The sequence below is a fragment of the Trichechus manatus genome, unplaced genomic scaffold, assembly GCF_000243295.1.
Source record: "Trichechus manatus latirostris isolate Lorelei unplaced genomic scaffold, TriManLat1.0 scaffold00105, whole genome shotgun sequence".
Lineage (NCBI taxonomy): Eukaryota > Metazoa > Chordata > Mammalia > Sirenia > Trichechidae > Trichechus > Trichechus manatus.
Window position 1 is genome coordinate 6,355,897 of NW_004444041.1, and position 19,572 is coordinate 6,375,468.

General features: G+C 37.8%; 1 protein-coding gene across 5 annotated transcripts in view; it reads right to left on the reverse strand.

Moving 5' to 3' along the window:
- MRPL1 (mitochondrial ribosomal protein L1) overlaps window positions 1-19,572 on the reverse strand; it is a 168,145-nt gene that overhangs the window by 37,547 nt on the left and 111,026 nt on the right. For all 5 annotated transcript variants that reach the window (XM_023737613.1, XM_023737612.1, XM_023737611.1 and 2 more), the window contains one exon: window positions 14,327-14,433. In XM_023737613.1, coding sequence (XP_023593381.1) covers window positions 14,327-14,433 — 107 coding nt within the window. The remainder of the gene's footprint in view (window positions 1-14,326; window positions 14,434-19,572) is intronic.

A 19,572-nucleotide genomic window follows, 5' to 3' on the forward strand; every position in this document is an offset into this window, starting at 1 on the left:
TGGGGAAAAGACAGTCTCTTTAACAAATGGTGCCAGCATAACTGGATATCCATCTGCAAAAAACTGAAACAAGACCCATACTTCACACCATGCACAAAAACTAACTCAAAATGGATCAAAGAACTAAATATAAAATCGAAAATGATAAAGATCATGGAAGAAAAAGTAGAGACAGCGCTAGGAGCCCTAATACATGGTATATACAGAATACGAACCATAAGTAACAATGCACAAACCTCAGAAGAGAAACTAGATAACTGGGAGCTCCTAAAAATCAAACACGCTCATCAAAAGACTTCATCAAAAGAGTCAAAAGACGACCTACAGACTGGGAAAAAATTTTTGACTACAACAAATCCGATCAGCGTCTCACCTCTAAAATCTACAAGATACTGCAAAACATCAACAACAAAAAGATAAATAACCCAATTAAAAAATGCACAAAGGATATGAACAGGCACTTCGCCAAACAGGACATTCAGGTGGCTAACAGACAAATGAAGAAGTGCTCACAATCATTGGCCATTAGAGAAATACATATCAAAACTACAATGAGATACCATATCACCCCAACAAGGCTAGCATTAATCCAAAAAACACAAAATAATAGATGCTGGAGAGGTTGTGGAGAGACTGGAACACTTGTACACTGTTGGTGGGAATGCAAAATGGTAAAACCACTTTGGAAATCGATTTGGTGCTTCCTTAAAAAGTTAGAAATAGAACGACCATATGATCCAGCAATCCCACTCCTTGGAATATATCCTAGAGAAATAAGAGCCGTCACATGAATAGACATATGCCCACCCATGTTCACTGCAGCACTGGTCACGATAGCAAAAAGATGGAAAGAACCTAGATGCCCATCAACAGATGAATGGATAAACAAATTATGGTATATTCACACAATGGAATACTATGCAACGATAAAGACCAATGATGAATCCGTGAAACATCTTATAACATGGAAGAATCTGGAAGGCATTATGCTGAGTGAATTCAGTCAGTCACAGAAGGATAAACATTGTATAAGACCACTATTATAAGAACTCAAGAAAACTTTTAAACAAAGAAGAAAACATTCTTTGATGGTTACAAGGGTTGGCAGGGAGGGTGAGGGTTATTCACTAACTAGATAGTAGACAAGAATTATCTTAGGTGAAGGGAAGGATAACACACACTACAGGGGAAGTCAGCATAACTGGACTAAACCAAAGCTACGAAGTTTCCTGAATACAATCAAATACTTCGAGGGACAGAGTAGCATTGGCGGGGGTCTGGGGACCATGCTTTCAGAGGACATGTACGTCAATTGGTATAACGAAGTTTATTAAGAAAATGGTCTGCATCCTACTTAGGTGAATGGCATCTGGGTTCTTAAAAGCTAGCCAGCAGCCATCTAAGATGCATCAATTGGTCCCAACAACCTGGAGTAAAGGAGAATGAAGAACACCAGAGACACAAGGAAAGTATTAGCCCAAGAGACAGAAAGGACCACATAAACTAGAGACTAAATCATCCTGAAACCAGAAGAACTAGATAGTGCCTGGCTACCACCAATGACCGCCGTGACAGGGAACACAACAGAGTCCCTGATGGAGCAGGAGAAAGGTGGGATGCAGAACTCAAATTCTAGTAAAAAGACCAGGCTTAATAGTCTGACTGAGACTGAAGGAACCCCAGAAAGCATGGCCCCCAGACTGTCTGTCAACCCAGAACTAAATTCCCGAAGCCAACACTTCAGACAAAGATTAGACTGGACTATGGGACATAAAATGATCCTCGTGAAGAGTGTGCTTCTTAGCTCAAGTAGATACATGAGACTATACGGGCAGCTTCTGTCCGGACATGAGATGAGAAGGCAGAGAGGGTCAGGAGCTGGCTGAATGGACACGGGAAATCAGAGGTGGAAAGGACGAGTGTTGCTATCACAGTATAGGGAGAGCAGTTAGGGTCACATAACAGTGTATGTATAAATTTTTGTAAGAGAGATTAACTTAAATTGTCAACTTTCAGTTAAACTACAACAATAAAAAACAAAACAAGACAAATGGGGCACAACAGTCCAGGGAGAAGGACTAGAAGGCAGGAGGGGCCAGGAAAGCTGGTAATAGGGAACCCAAGGTTGAGAAGGGACAGTGTTGCCATGTTGTGGAGTTGGTAACCACTGTCATAAAACAATACACGTACTGTTTAATGAGAAACTATTTGTTCTGTAAATCTTCATCTAAAGTACAATTAAAAAAAAAATGTTAAAGATATAGAAGATGATAACCAAAGAAGAAAACTACGGTAAAGTTCAAGTTGGAACCATTACGCTGTTAAAGCAAACACACATACCCCCAATACTTTATCACTTATCATACTGATAAAAATGTTTGATAATACCCAATGTTGGTGAGGGTGTGAAGAAACAGGCATTTTAACATACTGTTGAATATATTATAAATTAGTACAAGCATTTTAGAGAGTACTTCATCATTATGTATAATAAAATTTTCAACACAGATTCTATTTCTAGAAATTTACCTTACGGATATACTTGGAAAAAACTGCCAATATGTACATGTAAGAATGTCATTAAAGTATGATTTGTAATAACAAAAAACTAGACATGAAGTAAATGTCCATCAATAGGAAACCAATTTTTAAAAATTATGGTACGTGCACATAATGGAATATAATACTATGCAGCCATTAAAAAGAAGGTGGCAAGCTATCTTTGCATTTTTTAAGACATCCATGCTATATTCATGGAAAAGACAGACAACAATGTATGTGGCATAAGATCTTGTACATAAAATAATTTTGTAAAGGTGTTTATGTTGTTGTTAGGTGCTATCGAGTCAGTTCCAACTAATAGCAACCCTACGTACAACAGAATGAAACACTGCCCGGTCCTGGACCATCCTCATAATCGTTGTTACGTTTGAGCCCATTGTTGCAGCCACTATGTCAAGGTGTTTTTATTTATGCCTTAACATTTCTGAAGGACTAAAAAAAAGAAGAAGAAGGAAAACTATCAATAGCGGTCCCTTAAGAAAACAACGGCAGAGAAAAGGGCTTTAGTGTTTCCTTAAACACTGTGTGAACTGTTTGAATTTAACCATGTGCACATATAATTTAAAAGTTTTAAAATGTTAACAGGGTTATTTGAGCAGCAGAATTATGACCATTATATTTTTTCTGTATTAAAAACGCAGATAAATCCTTTTAAAATTATTTAATTACTATATGAAATTAAACTGCTATTTAGAATGTAAACATAGGTCAGGCACATAATGTGTCTCAACTTCCTTTTTTTGAGAATTGGTCTTCGTTTCATTTCTATTTCATAGAAAGAGCCACGATTATTTAATTAAAAAAAAAAAAGTTAGGGTCCAGTTGATGAAATGTGCTGAATTTTTTCCCCATAGTACTTTACTTTCAGGCTTTAAGATTTTTTCCCTTAAATATGATCACTTAGCAACTTCCCTTTATCCCAAACAACTTATTCTTCATGACAAAAGTGAGAATATAAATGGTGACTACATGGCAGCAATATAACTGACTGAAAAATAAAATATTCCAGTAATAACTTGTTCTATCTGGATGATGTTCAACGTATCATCTGAATGACATTTTCACTGATACGAACATTTGATCAGCTATTGTGGAGACATAAGTAATTTCATGAATATGTAAATTATACCTACAAATTGTAAGAAAGATTTAAGAATGAAAATAATTTACTTGCAAGTACTGCTGACAAATGTTAGATACTGGCTGACTGTGAAAGCTTTCATATAGTTCTGATATACAGACATTAGTGGCTCAATTCTAATACCTAAGAAGCTAGTCTTCGAGTCAGATAATTAAGAAAGATCATTCAACTGATTTATCACTTTGACAAAGAAGGAAAACCAGATTAAACTACTGAAGATCGATTTTGCATTACATCAATACCTAGAACCACATCTTGAAGGAATGTTGCAGTACAGACCCTTTACAGAAACATAATGGGACATTAAGATGATTTAACTAAAGTGATACAATCTCTCATGTACATGCAAATAGAAACAGAAAACCATTCCAATTGTCTCTACTCAAAAACTTTTACTTCCAGATCTGGGGTCAGCAAACTCTTTGTAATGAGCAGATAGTAAATATGTTAGGCTTGGGGGACATAAACGGTCTCTGTATCATATTTTTTTCTTTTTTTAACAAACCTTAAAGACCATTCTTAACTTACAAGCCATACAAAACAAGCCACAGCTGGATTTGGCCCCCAGGTCATAGTCTTTTGACCCTGCTCTGATACCATCTTCTTATCCAAAATGAGGAGGAAGGGCTTCTAATAGACATCTGATGTTGTCAGCGCCCTTTCATCGGCCCACTCATTCTAAATTAAATTCTCATATCGGACAGGCTGCAAAAATAAAGGCTACCACATCTTGAATATTCCTAAGTGTATAAAAAAATAACGTCACTCATGGAAATCTTAAACTTTTAAGGGGGATATATTACAATGCTTTGAAATCTCCCTTAAAAATTCAATCTGTTATTATCTCTGATCACTGCAATAATAAATAAAATGTATGGCATAATTATTTCGTGTCAGGTAAAATGCTAAAGTTTTTTCTTCCTTTTTTAAACAACTTCATTGAGACATACTTGACATACTGTACTTTTTTTTAAAACTGTGAGGCATATTTTGCATATCATATAATTCACTACTATTCAATGAATTTTTAGTTAAGCTTATGTTGTGCAGCCATTACCATAAATCAGTTTTAGAATTATCTTCATCATCCAAATATGATCTCTCATTCGTATTTACTGCTAATGCTCGCATTCCCCTACCCCTGCCCCAGCAACCACTAATTTATTTTTGTCTTTACAGATTTGCCTTTTCTGGATATTTCACAGAAATAGACTCTCACAGTATGTCGTTTCTTGTGTCTGGATCCTTTGAGCATGTTTTTGAGATTCATCCATGTCATAGCATGTATTCATAGTTTGTTTCTTTTTATTGCTGATTGGTATTCCATTGGACATACTGCACATTCTTAAAGTATACAAATTTATTAAGTTTTGACATACATATACATCCTTCATACTATCACAAGTCAGGACAGTGAACATACTGATGACCCCCAAAATTCCTCACACCCATTTGTAATAGCTCTCTCCTGCCCCTCCCCACCTAACTGTCCTCAAGGCAATCACTGATCTGCTATCACTATACATGAGTTTGCATCTGCCAGAATTTTATATAAATAGAATCACACAGTGTGTACTTCTTTTTGTCTGGCTTCTTTTACTTGATATTAATTATTTTGAGATTGGTATGTGTTGTAATATCTATGAATAGTTTATTCCGTTTTATTATGTACATACCTAAGTTTCTTTATAATACGTTTACTCGTTGATGGACATGTGAAATGTTCCAGTTTGGGGATATGACAAATATCCAAATGATAGGAACATTTGTTTACAAGTCTTTGTATGGACATATGTTTACATTTCTCTTGGGTAAGTATCTAAAAGTAGAATAGCAGGATTATGTAGTAGGTGAATGTTAAACTTTTTAAAGAAACTGCAAAATTGTTTGCCAAAGAGGTTGTATCATTTTACATTCCACACTCAGTGTATGAAAGTTCTAGTCCCTTCACATCCTCACCAGCACTCGGTATGGTCAGTCTCTTTAATTTTAGTTATTCTAATAGGTGTGTATTTGCTATCTCATTATGGTATTTTTTTCATTACCTTAACAACCAACGATCTTGAGCATCTTTTCATGTGTTTATCTGTCACCTGCATAACTTCTTGGTGAAGTATGTTCAAATCTTTTGCCCATTTTTTTAAAAATTACGTTCTTTGTCTTCTTATTATTGAGTTTTGAGAGTTCTTTATATATTTTGGATATATCATATATACCTATATGATTTGCAAATATTTTCTTCCATTGATTTGTCTTTTCATTCTCTTAACAGTGTTTTTTTAAAGAACAAGTTTTTTTTCATTTTATTTATTTTGTTGTTGTTGAGAATACACACAATAAACATATGCCAATTCAACAGTTTCTACATGTACAATTCAGTGACAGTGATTATATTCTTAGAGTTGTGCAACCATTCTCATTCTCTTTTCCTGAGTTGTTCTTCCCCCATTAATATAAACTCACTGCTCCCTAAGGTTCCTATCTAATCTTTCAGGTTGCTGTTATCAATTTGATCCCATATAGACAGATCTTAAAACAGCATAATACTCAAGGCAGATTTTTTTTTTAACTAGTTAAGCTAAATCTATTTTTGGTTTTAAGAAGACTTTAGGGCATATTTTTGGTTTAAGGTTTAAAGACTATCTCAGGGCAATAATTTCAGGGGTTCATCCAGCCCCCTTGGCTCCAGAAAGTCTGAAGTCCATGAGAATTTGAAATTCTGTTAAATAATAATTTTTTTAATTTTTATGAAATTCAATTTATCAGTTTCTTCTTATGTACATCATGCTTTTAGTGTGATATCTAAAAAATCATTTCCTAATCCCCATATTTTTTTTCCCCTAGAAGTTTTACAGTTTTAGGTTTTAGATGTAGGTCTTTGATACATTTTGAATTAATTGTTGTATATGGTGTGAAGTATCAGTTAAACTTAATTTTGCATCATCTGGATAGCCAATTGTTCCAGTACCACTTGTTGAAAAAGACTGTTCCTTCTCCTCTGAATGACTTCGCATCTTACTCAAATATCAGTTGTTCACATATGTGTAGGTCTTTTTCTGGACTCTCTTTTCTGTTCCATTGATCTTTTTGTCTCTTTTGAGAACAATACCACACTGTCTTAATTACTGTAGCTTTGTAAGTCTTGGAATCAGGCAGACCTCCAACTTTGGTCTTTTTCTAAGTTGGTTCGACTATTCTAGTTCCTTTGCATTTCCATATGAATTTTAGTATCAGCTTGTCAATTTATACAAAAGATGTCTGGGATTTTGATTGAGATTGCAATGAGTCTACAGAATACCTCCAATCTAAGGAGAGTTGATTTTCAGTTTTTCAACTTTTTTCTTGTTGTAAAGCCAGAAGTGATGACTTCCAAGTTCTTTACATACTGGACCAGAAACCAGGAAGTCCCTTATACAATACTTTGAGGAGAAATGACATTTTAACAATATTGACGAGGAACTGGTACATATCACATTTATTAAGATCTTCTTTAATTTCTGTCAACTATGTTTTAAAGTTTTCAGTGTCTGGATCTCTTACATCTTTTGTCAGATTTATTCCTAAGTATTTCATGTTTTTTTATTTTATTATAAATGGCATTGTTTTTTAATTTAAATTTCCAGTTGTTTGTTGCTAGTATGCAGAAATGCAACTGAGTTTTGCATATTCATCTTACATCCTACAATCTTGCTTAACACACTTATTTGATCTACTAGCTAGATCATGTCATCTGTGAATAATGACAGCTTTACTTCTTCCTTTCTAATTTGGATGCCTTTTTATCTCTTTTTCTTACCTGACTGCACTGCTTAAAACTTCCAGACAATGTTGAGCATAGGTGGTGAGAGTGGATATCCTTGTCATGTTCCTGATCTTAGAAGAAAAGCATTGTCTTTCACCACTAAGTATGTCAGCTGTAGGTTTTCCTTAGATGTCCTTTATCAGGTTGAACATTTAGTCTTTCACCATTAATTATATTAGCTATAGACTTTTCTTAGATGCCCTTTAACAGGATGAGAAAGTTGACCTCTATTCCTAGTTTGCTGAGACTTTTTAATCAGGAATGGATGTTGGCTTTTGTCAAATACTTTCTCTGTGCCTACTGAGATGATCGTGTAGTTTTGTTTCTTAGTTTGTTAATATGGTGAATTATAATGATTGATTACTGAATGTTAAACTAACCTCGCATTCCTAAGACAAACCCTACTTAGTTATATGTTATCCTTTTTATATATTGATGGATTCTAATTACTAAAATTTAGTTTAGAATTTTTACACTTATGCTCACAAATGATATTCGACTGCAGTTTTCTTTGTCTGGTTTAGGTATCAAGGTGTTTTAGGTGGGACAGTATATCAGGTCCCTATTACTCCATCTGTGGAAACCCTGGTGGCATAGTGGTTAAGAGCTACGGCTGCTAACCAAAAGGTCAGCCGTTTGAATCCACCAGGCGCCCCTTGGAAAACCTATGGGGCAGTTCTACTCTGTCCTATAGGGTCGCTATGAGTCAGAATCTACTCGATGGCAATGGGGTTGGTTTTTTGGTTTTTTATTACTCCGTCTTAGCCAGCAGAGTTTGCTGAATGGTTACTATGTTTTAATCTCACCTACTCCTTCCCAGCCTAGGAAGTATATATCATTATTATTCTCATTTTACAAATGGGGAAAAACAGGCTCAGAGAGAAAAGTGCACAGTTCTAATCTGGAAACAGGATTTGAACCCAGAGAGTATGAGTCTAAAACCCACTCTGTTAACATTTTAGACTGTATTATAATACTTTAGCATTCAAAAAGATTCTCTTTAAACACATAATTTCTTTTTCAATAAGAAAGAGATTATATTTCTAAAAGATCCAGGAAGTCTGATCTGGAGCTCATGCTCTTAATCACTAGGGTATCTGTTGAAAAAATGAGATGCCATGGTTTCTTATACTCTAACTGATTCAGGACTTAGAAAACCTATTAACTACTGAATATACTGTAAACATTACTTAAGAAAAGGCAGATCTAATCTAGCTACAAAGAGTCTTATGGGGACATTCTATAGTCCCAAAAAGTCCAACCAATCTGACTCAACAATACTAACAACAATAGCTACTACATTTTAAAATGTTATTTTTACCCCGGAAAGCATGGCCTCTGGATTCTCTATCAGCCCAGAACTAAAAAAATTTCCAAGGCCAACTCTTCAGACAGGGATTGGACTGGACTGTGGGACATAAAGTGATACTCATGAGGAGTGTTCCTCTTAGCTCAAGTAGATACAAGAGACTAAACCGGCAGCTTCTGTCTGAAGGTGAGATGGGAAGGCAGAGAGGGCTAGGAGCTGGTTGAATGGACATGGGGAATCAGGGGTGGGAAGGAGGAGTGTGGTGTCACAGTATGGGGAAAGCAATTAGACACATAACAATGTATGTATAAATTTTGTATGGGAAAAAATTTCAAAAAAAAAAAAAGGTTTGATGGGAAGCCTAGGGGCTGGTGAGTTGAAGATAACAGTGATGGAATAATTTGGAAAAGGATAGTGAGAATAGCAGCACAACTGCAAGAATGTAATTGATGTCACTGAATTGCACAAGTAGAAATGTCTGAAATGGTGTATCTTTGGCTATGTATATTTTCACCAAAAAAAAAAAAAGATCGAGAAGGGAGAGTGTTGACATGTTGTGGGGTTGTTAACCAATGTCATAAAACAATATGGGTACTGGCTGTTTAATGAGAAACTATTTGTTCTGTAAACCTTCACCTAAAGTACAACAAAAAAATAAAAAATAAAAATGTAATTTTATCTTCAAAACCACATTGTGAAATAGGTATTACTATATACATTTTAAAGATAAGGAAACTGAGGCATAACATTAAGACTTGCTTAAAGTCTGCCACCCCTTAAGTACCAGAGCAGGCATTCAAACCTAAGTATCTACAACTCCAGGATATTTCTCTCAAAATTTTTTTTTCATTTGTTTTTTGCCTTAAAATGTTTTCATCACTAAAAATAAGAAGCACTGCCAAGGACCTTTTGGGAACAAGGAAATTTCAACATTAGATTCTAGCAGACCTCAGTGCCAAATGAATTGGAGCCAGGCTTTGATGGTAAGGCAAGTAGAGGCTTTCTAATCCCTAATTGGATTAAAGCTGCTTTGCTCCCTTTCTAAAGTATGTTTTCCTGTCACAGAACTACTGCCCTCTTTACATTTCTGACAATGTATAGTGGGCACAGCTCAATTAGCTGGGATTACTAGCTGTTGGCTATAATGCAGAATTCCTCTTAAGAGTAGGATAGGAAGAGGAAGAGGAGGAATAACAGCCATGAGGTAAATAATTTCAGCCATGAAGCAAGACAGTGCAGAGGTAAAGAGCCTGGACTCTTGAGAAAACTGCCAAGGTTCAAACACCTATTCTGCCTCACATTAGCTGGAAGAACTTAGAAAAGTAACTTAACCTTTCTGGGTTTCCATGCCTCATCTACAAAATGGGGATGATAGTTTTACCTCACATAAGGTTGAGGATTAAAAGACTTAGTATATGAAAAGTGTTTAGAATAGTGTTTGGCATGTAAAAAGCATTATTTAAATTTTGCTATCACAATTACTGTTATTCCTATACTTATTGAACAGAAAAAAATTTACATATGTTAAACAAGCACTTAAGAGATTCTTTAGTATAAGGAAGATATCTGCAAATAATTTTAATATTTTTAATGTCTATATATTTAAAAACAAAGCCCTATAAAACTGACATATCTATGTTAGTGTCCTAAAAACGGCTTTGGACTAAGAAGTTTCCTGAATACAACTAAACACTTCCAGGGACAGAGTAGGAGGGGTGAGAGTCTGGGGACCATGCTTTCATGGGACATCTAGGTCAACTGGCATAATAAAACTTATTAAGAAAATGTTCTGCTGATACAAACATTTTGGAAAACGATATGGCGCTTCCTTAGAAAGCTAGAAATAGAAATACCATACAATCCAGTGATCCCACTCCTAGGAATATATCCTAGAGAAGTAAGTTGTCACTCGAATAGACATATGCATTGTTCACAATAGCAAAAAGATAGAAACAACCTAGATGCCCATCAACAGATGAATGGATAAACAAACTATGGTATATACGCACAAGGGAATATTATGCAACGAGAAAGAACAATGATGAATCTGTGAAGCATCTCATAACATGGATCAAACTGGAGGATGTTATGTTGAGTGAAATAAGTCAATCACAAAGGGACAAATACTGTATGAGACCTCTATTGTAAAAACCCATGAAAAAGTTTATACACAAAAAGTAACAATCTTTGTTGGTTACCAGGGATGGGAGGGGTGGGGGCGAAATACTAAATAGGCAATAGGTAAGTGGTATCTTTGGTGAAGGATGAGACAGTACACAATACTGGAGAAGCCAGCACAACTTGTACAAGGAAAGGTCATGGAAGCTCCACAGACACATCCAAACTCCCTGAGGGACTGAACTGCTGGGCAGAGGGCTGTAGGGACCATGGTCTCAGGGAACATCTAGCTCAACTGGCATAACACAGTTTATAAAGACAAGGTTCTGCATTCTACCTTGGTGAGTAGGGTCTGGGGTCTTAAAAGCCTGTGAGCGGCCATCTAAGATACTCCACTGGTCTCATCCCTTCAGGAGGCAAGGGAGAATGAAGAGAACAGCATACAAGGAAAAGATCAGTCCAAAGGACTAATGGACCACAGCTACCAAGGCCTCTACCAGACTGAGTCCAGTACAGCAAGATGGTGCCCGGCTACCACCACTGACTGCTCTGACCGGGATCACAACAGAGGGTTCTGGACAGAGCTGGAGAAGAATGTAGAAAAAATTCCAACACACACAAAAAAGACCAGATTTACCAGCCTAAAGGAGACTGGAGAAACCTCGAGAGTATGGCCCCAGGCACCCTTTTAGCTCAGTGATGAAGTCACTTCCAAGGTTCACCGTTCAGCCAGGGATTGGACAGCCCCATAAAACAAAATGGGACTAATGAGGCACAGCAGTCCAGGGACAAGGGCTAGAAGGCAGAAGGGGACAGGAAAGCTGGTGATAGGGAACCCAAGGTTGAGTAAGGACAGTGTTGATGTGTCGTGAGGTTGTTAACCATTGTCACAGGGCAACATGTGTACTAACTGTTTAATGAGAAACTATTTTGTTCTGTAAACCTTCATCTAAAGTGAGAATAGCAGCACAATTGGAAGAGCGTAGTTGATGTCACTGAACTGTGCATGTAGAAATTTTTGAAATGGTGTATCTTTAGCTATATGTATATTTTCATCAAAAAAAAAAGGTCAAGAAGGGAGAGGGTTGGCATGTCGTAGGGTTGTTAACCAATATCATAAAACAATATGTGTACTACCGTTTCATGGGAAACTATTTGTTCTGTAAACCTTCACCTAAAGTACACTAAAAAAAAAAATAATTAATTAATTAAAAAGGGGGGAAAAAAAAAAGAAAATGTTCTGCATCCTACTTTGGTGAGTGGCATCTGGGGTCTTAAATGCTAGCGAGTGGCCACTTAAGATGTGTCAATTGGTCCCAACTCATCTGGAGTAAAGGAGAATGAAGAACACCAAAGTCACAAGGAAAGTATTAGCCCAAGAGACAGAAAGGGCCGCATAAACCAGAGACTGCATCAGCCTGAGACCAGAAGAACTAGATGGTGCCTGGCTACCATCAATGACTACCCTGACAGGCAACACAACAGAGAGTGCCTGATGGAGCAAGAGAAAAGTGGGGTGCAGGACTCAAATTCTAGTAAAAAGACCAGACTTAATGGTCTGAGACTGGAGGATCCCCAGAAAGCATGGTCCCCGGACTCTATGTCAACCCAGAACTAAATTCCTGAGGCCAACTCTTCAGACAGAGATTAGACTGGATACATGAGACTAAATGGGCAGCTCCTGTCTGGAGGTGAGATGAGAAGGCAGAGAGGGTCAGGAGCTGGTTGAATGGACACGGGAAATCAGGAGTGGAAAGGAAGAGTGTGCTGTCACTGTATAGGGAGAGCAATTATGGTCACATAACAATGTGCGTATAAATTTTTGTATGACAGACTAACTCGAATTGTAAACTTTCACGTAAAGCACAACAATAAGAAAATAAAAATAAAAATGGCTTCGGAAATTGATTTCCATCTTCTTCTTTAAGTAGACAATTTTTTTTTGTAATTGTTAATTCTTTTTTTTTTTTTCACATTTTTATTTTTTTATTTATTTTTTTATTGTACTTCAGGTGAAGGCTTACAGAACAAATAGTTTCTCATGAAACAGAAGTACACATGTTATTTTATGACATTGGTTAACAACCCCACAACATATCAACCCTCTAACTTCTCAACCTTTTTTTTTTTTTTGGTGAAAATACACACAGCCAAAGATACACCGTTTCAAAAATTTCTACATACACAGTTCAGTGACATTGACTACGCTCTTCCAATTGTGCTGTTATTTTCACTTAAGATGAAGGCTTACAGAACAAAATAGTTTCTCATTTAACAGTTACTACAAATGTTGCCCTATGACAATGGTTAACAATCTCACAACAAATCAACAATGTCCTTACTCACCCTTGTGTTCCCTATCACCAGCTTCCTTGTCCCCTTCTGCCTTCTGGCCCTTGTCACTGGACTACTGTACCTCGTTAGTCTCATTTGGTTTTACGGGGCTGTCCACTCCCAGGCTGAACAGTGAACCTCGGAGGTAACTTCACCACTGAGCTAAAAGGGTGTCTGGGGGCCATACTCTCAGGGTTTCTCCAGTCTCCTTTAGGCCAGTAAATCTGGTGTTCTTTTTGTGAGTTAGAATTATGCTCTACATTCTTCTCCAGCTCTGTCCAGAACCCTCTGTTGTGATCCTGGTCAGAGAAGTCAGTGGTGGTAGCCGGGCACCATCTAGCTGTACTGGGCTCAGTCTGGTGGAGGCCTTGGTAGCTGTGGACAATTAGTCCTTTGGACTAATCTTTTCCTTGTATGCTGTTCTCTTCATTCTCCCTTGCTCCTGAAGGGATGAGACCAGTGGAGTATCTTAGATGGCCGCTCACAGGCTTTTAAGACCCCAGACACTACTCACCAAGGTAGAATGTAGAGCATTGTCTTTATAAGCTGTGTCATGTCAATTGAGCTAGATGTTCCCTGATAAGCAGACAATTTTTAAACATAAAAATGAAAATTCCAAAGGGATAGTCAAAAACAATTCATAAAAATAAAGCCAGTTACTCGATTACATTAAAGGAGTATTAAATACCTAGAATATCCTTAGCATAATGCAACATTCTCCAGTGGATAAACAAGATTAGTCCCTAGAATCAATAAGCTTAAAATATTAGACACAAAAAATACACACATAGAATAGATAATCAAATAAGGCAGGGTCCAATTAAATGTCAGGGAATGACACATAACTGTGGAAGGAAAGCATTCTCAAGTACCATAAAAATTTATGAGTTCAATCAATAAAATTAAAAAAAAATTATCTGAGTATATTTAGTGCCACTCCTAATACTAGTGCTAAGAACAAGCTCAAAGAATTGGTATATTAAAATATTATAAATTATTAATGTATTATCTGAACATAAAATGAAAAGAGCATTATTTGATAATTTCCACTATAACTTACTGTTGCTATTTTTGTCTCGAGAAAGTTCTCCCTTTCTTCATCTACCTCAATTTCATGTCCAGTTTTAAATAATTCAAGCATTTTGGGTATGTCACGGCCAATGGATTCTGGTTAGGAAAAAAAAATCCAAAGTTACTACTACATCTCAGAAAAATAGCAAAAATTACTAAATATGATAAAAGTTTATCCCATGTGAAAGTAGAGCATAAAGTTGTGGCGGACAGACTGTTGTTAGTCCCTCTGATCCCCGTTTTCTAGTATTCACACCCTTGCATCATCTCCTCTCCTTGAGTATGCGTGCGAACTTCGACTTGTTTATATAACCAATAAAATGTGAATGCCTGTCTTGGAGGAGACTCTCTCCCCTAGTGGCTCTGAAGAAGCAAACTTCCATATGGAGGGGGCCATGAAGCAAGAAGTTGAGGGTGGCTTGCTGCTAACAGCCAGCAAGAAATTGAGGCCCTCAGTCCAGCAGCCCTATTGGCAAGGAACTGAATTCTGCCAACAACCACATGAGTTTGGAAGTGGATCCTTCACCAGTCAAGTCTCAGAAGAGACCACAGCCCGGTGAACACCTTCATTGTGGCTTTGTAAAACCCTGAAGTAGAGGACCCAGCTTAGCAGTATCTGTACTCCTGACACACAGAAACAGTGAAATAATAAATATGTGTTATTTTAAGCCACTAAATTTGTAGTAATATTGTTTCACAGCAATCGATAACTAATACATTAAGTATATACAATGATAATACTTATAATACCTTAAAAACTTAGATGACAAATTAAATCTATATAATAATCTATGATAAAAGCTAACAGTGCAGTCTTGAAATCTTTTAAGAACTTTTTACCTTTGTGCAGAATTTACCTGACCTGCCTTACCATAAAGAATGGAAGGAACTAGAAAGCGGCAAGAGTTAGTAGAAATAATAGTCAATGGAACAGTCTGGAGGTAGCTTGTCACTGCTCAAATGATTATAGAAGCTATTATGAGAAAAGAATTAAGAACTGAAACTTAACTTGTTGGATTCTAGTATCACTTTGTCCTCTATTAGGGTGGGAAAGAGATGTAATTGAATTCAGTGAGGAAAAAAATGGAATCAGGGTAAAGAACTAAGAATTGCAAGGGATTATGAAGGAGATTCTAAAAATAAACTCTTATCTACCTAATCTTTAATCATTAACACTTTAACTCAAATTTAAAGCAAAAAGTACATATTTTTAATATTCCACTATACTATAACTTAATTTGAAAATTTTTAATTTTGTGCATAGAAAATGTGAATTATTTCGAAAGGTAAGAAATATACTGAGGAATGTGCCACTAATGATACACCACTCCCAAGATTAGTCAACATGAGGATCTCACTGGATAGTGAGTACACCCCTGACATACTTCCAGGTATCATCTGATGAGTATGACTCAGGAGCATTTCAGCTATAAATGAAAGCAATTACCCATGAGGAGCTTACAACCTAATTGGGAGAAAAGGGGCATGAAGATGGAACAATTAATGGAAAATACTAAGTTTTTATTAGTATCACGTTCGGATGTAATTGAGTACTAAACAGTATGGCAAATGATGTAATAACAAACTGTAAGAATACTGTCATACATAAAACAGGCACCTGGTTATAACATCTTTATGTCTGCTTAAACTCTCCCTAACTTAGATACAGTTTTAAAAAGTTATGTTTTCATAAGAATAGTGCCGTGTACATAGTGAGAATTCAAGGATTACTTGCTGATTAACCTGAATCTATACCCACAACACTGCTGTCCTTCCTGTTACTACAAATGAACAGTCTATCCTCCTACCAAGGGCCATCCCTCTTCACTTGTACACTGGAGCCCACTCCTCCTCACCTACCGAGGGACACCACTCCTCCCTTCTCTCCTCTATACTGTCAATTGTCCCTGCTCTCCTAGATCATCTTCATCAGCTTACGCCATCCCTACACTACCACCGTCACTAACACAGCTGCCAAATATAGTCATTCTAACAAAAATATATAATTTTTATGTGCAATATTTCTTAATCGCTCCTATCTGTACAGAGGATAAAAATCTAATCTCCATGGCATGGCACACAAAGCCCTCCGTGACTTCGCCCAATGCCTAACCTCACTGACCACCACTACCTGATAACACTTTATGTACCAGATGACAGTAGACTACTTTTAATTTTCTGAACACAACTCACTCCCTCACACTTTTATGCATTAGTACAGGCCACTTCCTCTGCCTGGAATGTCCTCCCCATGCATGTCAGGAGGGCAAATATCTATTTATGCTTAAACCTCAGTTTAGCTCCTTCTTTATACAGTGAAACCTGTGAGAGCTGAAACTTGACAGGACTGCCTTGTTTTTCTGCGTCTCACAAGATTCTTGCCTTTGACAGGGTACGGTCTTACCACTTTTCTATCACTTGCTTTAGTGGAAAATATTTTAGTGTTCCTCCTCTGACAGGTTTCCAATCTTACACAGGTTCCAGCTTTTGCAGGTTTTACAGTATAATCTGATTCTACAAAGCAGTCCCTCATTCCTCTAAGCACTTTGTACTTTTCCACTAGTACACTTACTGCATTTTAGGGCAGCTATTTGTTCCCATCTCTCTCCCCTCTCAACTTTTATCTCCTTATGATGGGAACTGTCTTTTCATCTTTTAATCCTCAGTAATAAGTACAGTGCCTGGTATATAGTAAGCACTGAATAATAGTCTGCTTATTCAATGAATGAATTACAAAGTTAAAAATGATATTGAAAGATATGAAAAAGAACAAAGTAACTGTTGAGAATAGTTACCCTAGACACTGTAGGGAATCAACAATAATAGTAATATAGCCCACATATATACTAATTATGGACCCAACTTGTGCTAAGCTCTGCTCACAAAAACACCATAGGGTAGATATTATCATGAAATACATTTTATAGATGAATAAACTAAGGCACAAAAAGGTTAAAAATTTAGCTCAAGGTCACAAACCCAAACTCATTGCCATAAAGTTGATTCTGACTCATAGTGATCCTACAGGACAGAGTAGAACTGCCCCCATAGGGTTTCCAAAGTTGCATCCTTTTCCCGTGGAGCAGTTGGTGGGTTTGAACCGCTGGCCTTTTGGTTAGCGGCCCAGTGCTTAACTAATGCACCACCAGGGCTCCTTGCTCAAGGTCACAGTAAGTAATGAAGCCAAGGCTAAGAGAGATCTATCTTAACCAGTACTCTATTCTGCCTTTCAATACAGCCCAATACTAAATCATCATTGCTATTGCTAAGACTTTGCTATCGCATATTGCTAAGACTTTGCTATCGCATATTGCTATGTAATTCTCTCCTGGTTCTCCACTTTCTCTTTTCTCTGTGCTTTTTACATTCTATTTTTCTCGTCTCATTTTCTTTTCCTCTCCCTTTCTCCTCCTCCAATTCTGTCTATTCAACTTCCATAATGAACATAACATGTAGTAGGAGACAGGGCCAAGATGGTGAAGTAGTCAGACGCTTCCAGTGGACCCTCTTACAACAAAGACCAGAAAAAACAAGTGATTTGATTCTATATGGCAATCCAGGAGCCCTGAACATCAAAGGCAGAGTTGAGGAACCAGACTGAGCGGCAGGAGGGAGAGACGGGGAGTTCGGAAGCAGCGAGGAGTTGCCAGACCTGACCTGGCAAGAGCCTGAGCCCTTCAGGCCTTATCAGCTTGGAGGTGAGCGGTCAGGCAGGCAAGCAGCTGTGCTCTGGAGGCACATTTTCCACACCAGGAGAGACCCAGCACCAGACACTCTACACGGCCACCCGGAACCAGTGAGAAGCAGCCCTCCACGAAAGACAAGTACTTGTGTACGGCTTACCATGTGGATCAAAAACACATCCCTGAGGGAAAAACCTCTCTCCCATTTACCTCCCCACTCCCTGCTCTGCACTGGGTCCTGGACCGGCTTCAGCAATTGCCGAGTCCCCTGGACCAGAAGTAGGATCCACCACATGCCTGTAACCATTCTCCCTGACTTGGAGAGTGAACAAACTAACAAACTGGAAAAAATAAACTGCTGGCTCCCCTAAGCCAGGAACCCAGCGTAGGCACAGCTCCTTTGCCTAGGCACAGGCATAAGGGATCCATGGACTTCGAGTGCCTTTCCTCCTGCATAGACTTGTGTGGGCCCGTCTCAACAGCGTAGGCCCTCGTTACTGCAGTACAACAGGGAATATACCAGAACTATAATTGTTTCAGCTGTGAAGTAGCAGGTTCTTGACATTTGACACTGTTCAGCCCATTAAGCAGGGTCTTTCACCTACCCACATCAGGGGCCTGAGGACTGGTGGCTCCAACCATGCCACCTAGCCACCTGTGATAGCACCCCATGAATAAGAGTTCCCCCCAGTCCATACAGCCAACAGCATTAGGTGCTCATAGTCTGGCTGCAAAACCCACCCACCTACGCGCTCTAGGGAACAGGGACACGCCTTCCTTCTGGACACTCGGGGGCGGCCATCAGCCCCCTGCCTTGCTCAGTGTGTGTCCCCCTGTTGCAGCCAGATGCCTGTGCCTACAACAATCACCCATGCTTGTCTAGGATGGTAAGTGAGAGCCTACACCACACACTTGGTGGCTATCTACCTGGGCACCTGAGCTGAATACATACAGGAGGAGTGGGCAGACTCCTGAGCTCACATACCTAGTAACAGATCTAACAACCTGGTGACAGCACATTAGAACTTCAAAGGTGCCAATAATCAAACTAGCTCATACAAGCAGCCTATTTGGGCATATCAAAACAAAACAAGAAGCTAGGACACAGTAAGCAAACATAAAATAAATAAGTATAATAACTTATTGATGGCTTGGAGACAACAGTCAATATTAAATCACATAAAGAGGCGATCCATGATAGCTTCAGCAAGTTCCCAAAATAAAGAATCTAGAAATTTTCTAGAAAGGGAAAATTTCCTGGAATTACCAGAGGCAGAATACAGAAGATTAATATACAGAACTCTTCAAGAAATTAGGAAGGAAATTAATAAAAACACAGAACATGCAATAGAGGAAATTAAAAAGATTTGAGAAGAGCATAATGACAAATTTAACAGGCTGCAAGAATCCATAGAGAGACAGCACTCAGAAATCCAGAAGATTAACAATAAAATTTCAGAATTAGACAACTCAGTAGAAAGTCATAGCAGCAGAATTGAGGCAATGGAAGTCAGAATTAGTGAGACTGAAGATAAAGCACTTGACACCAACT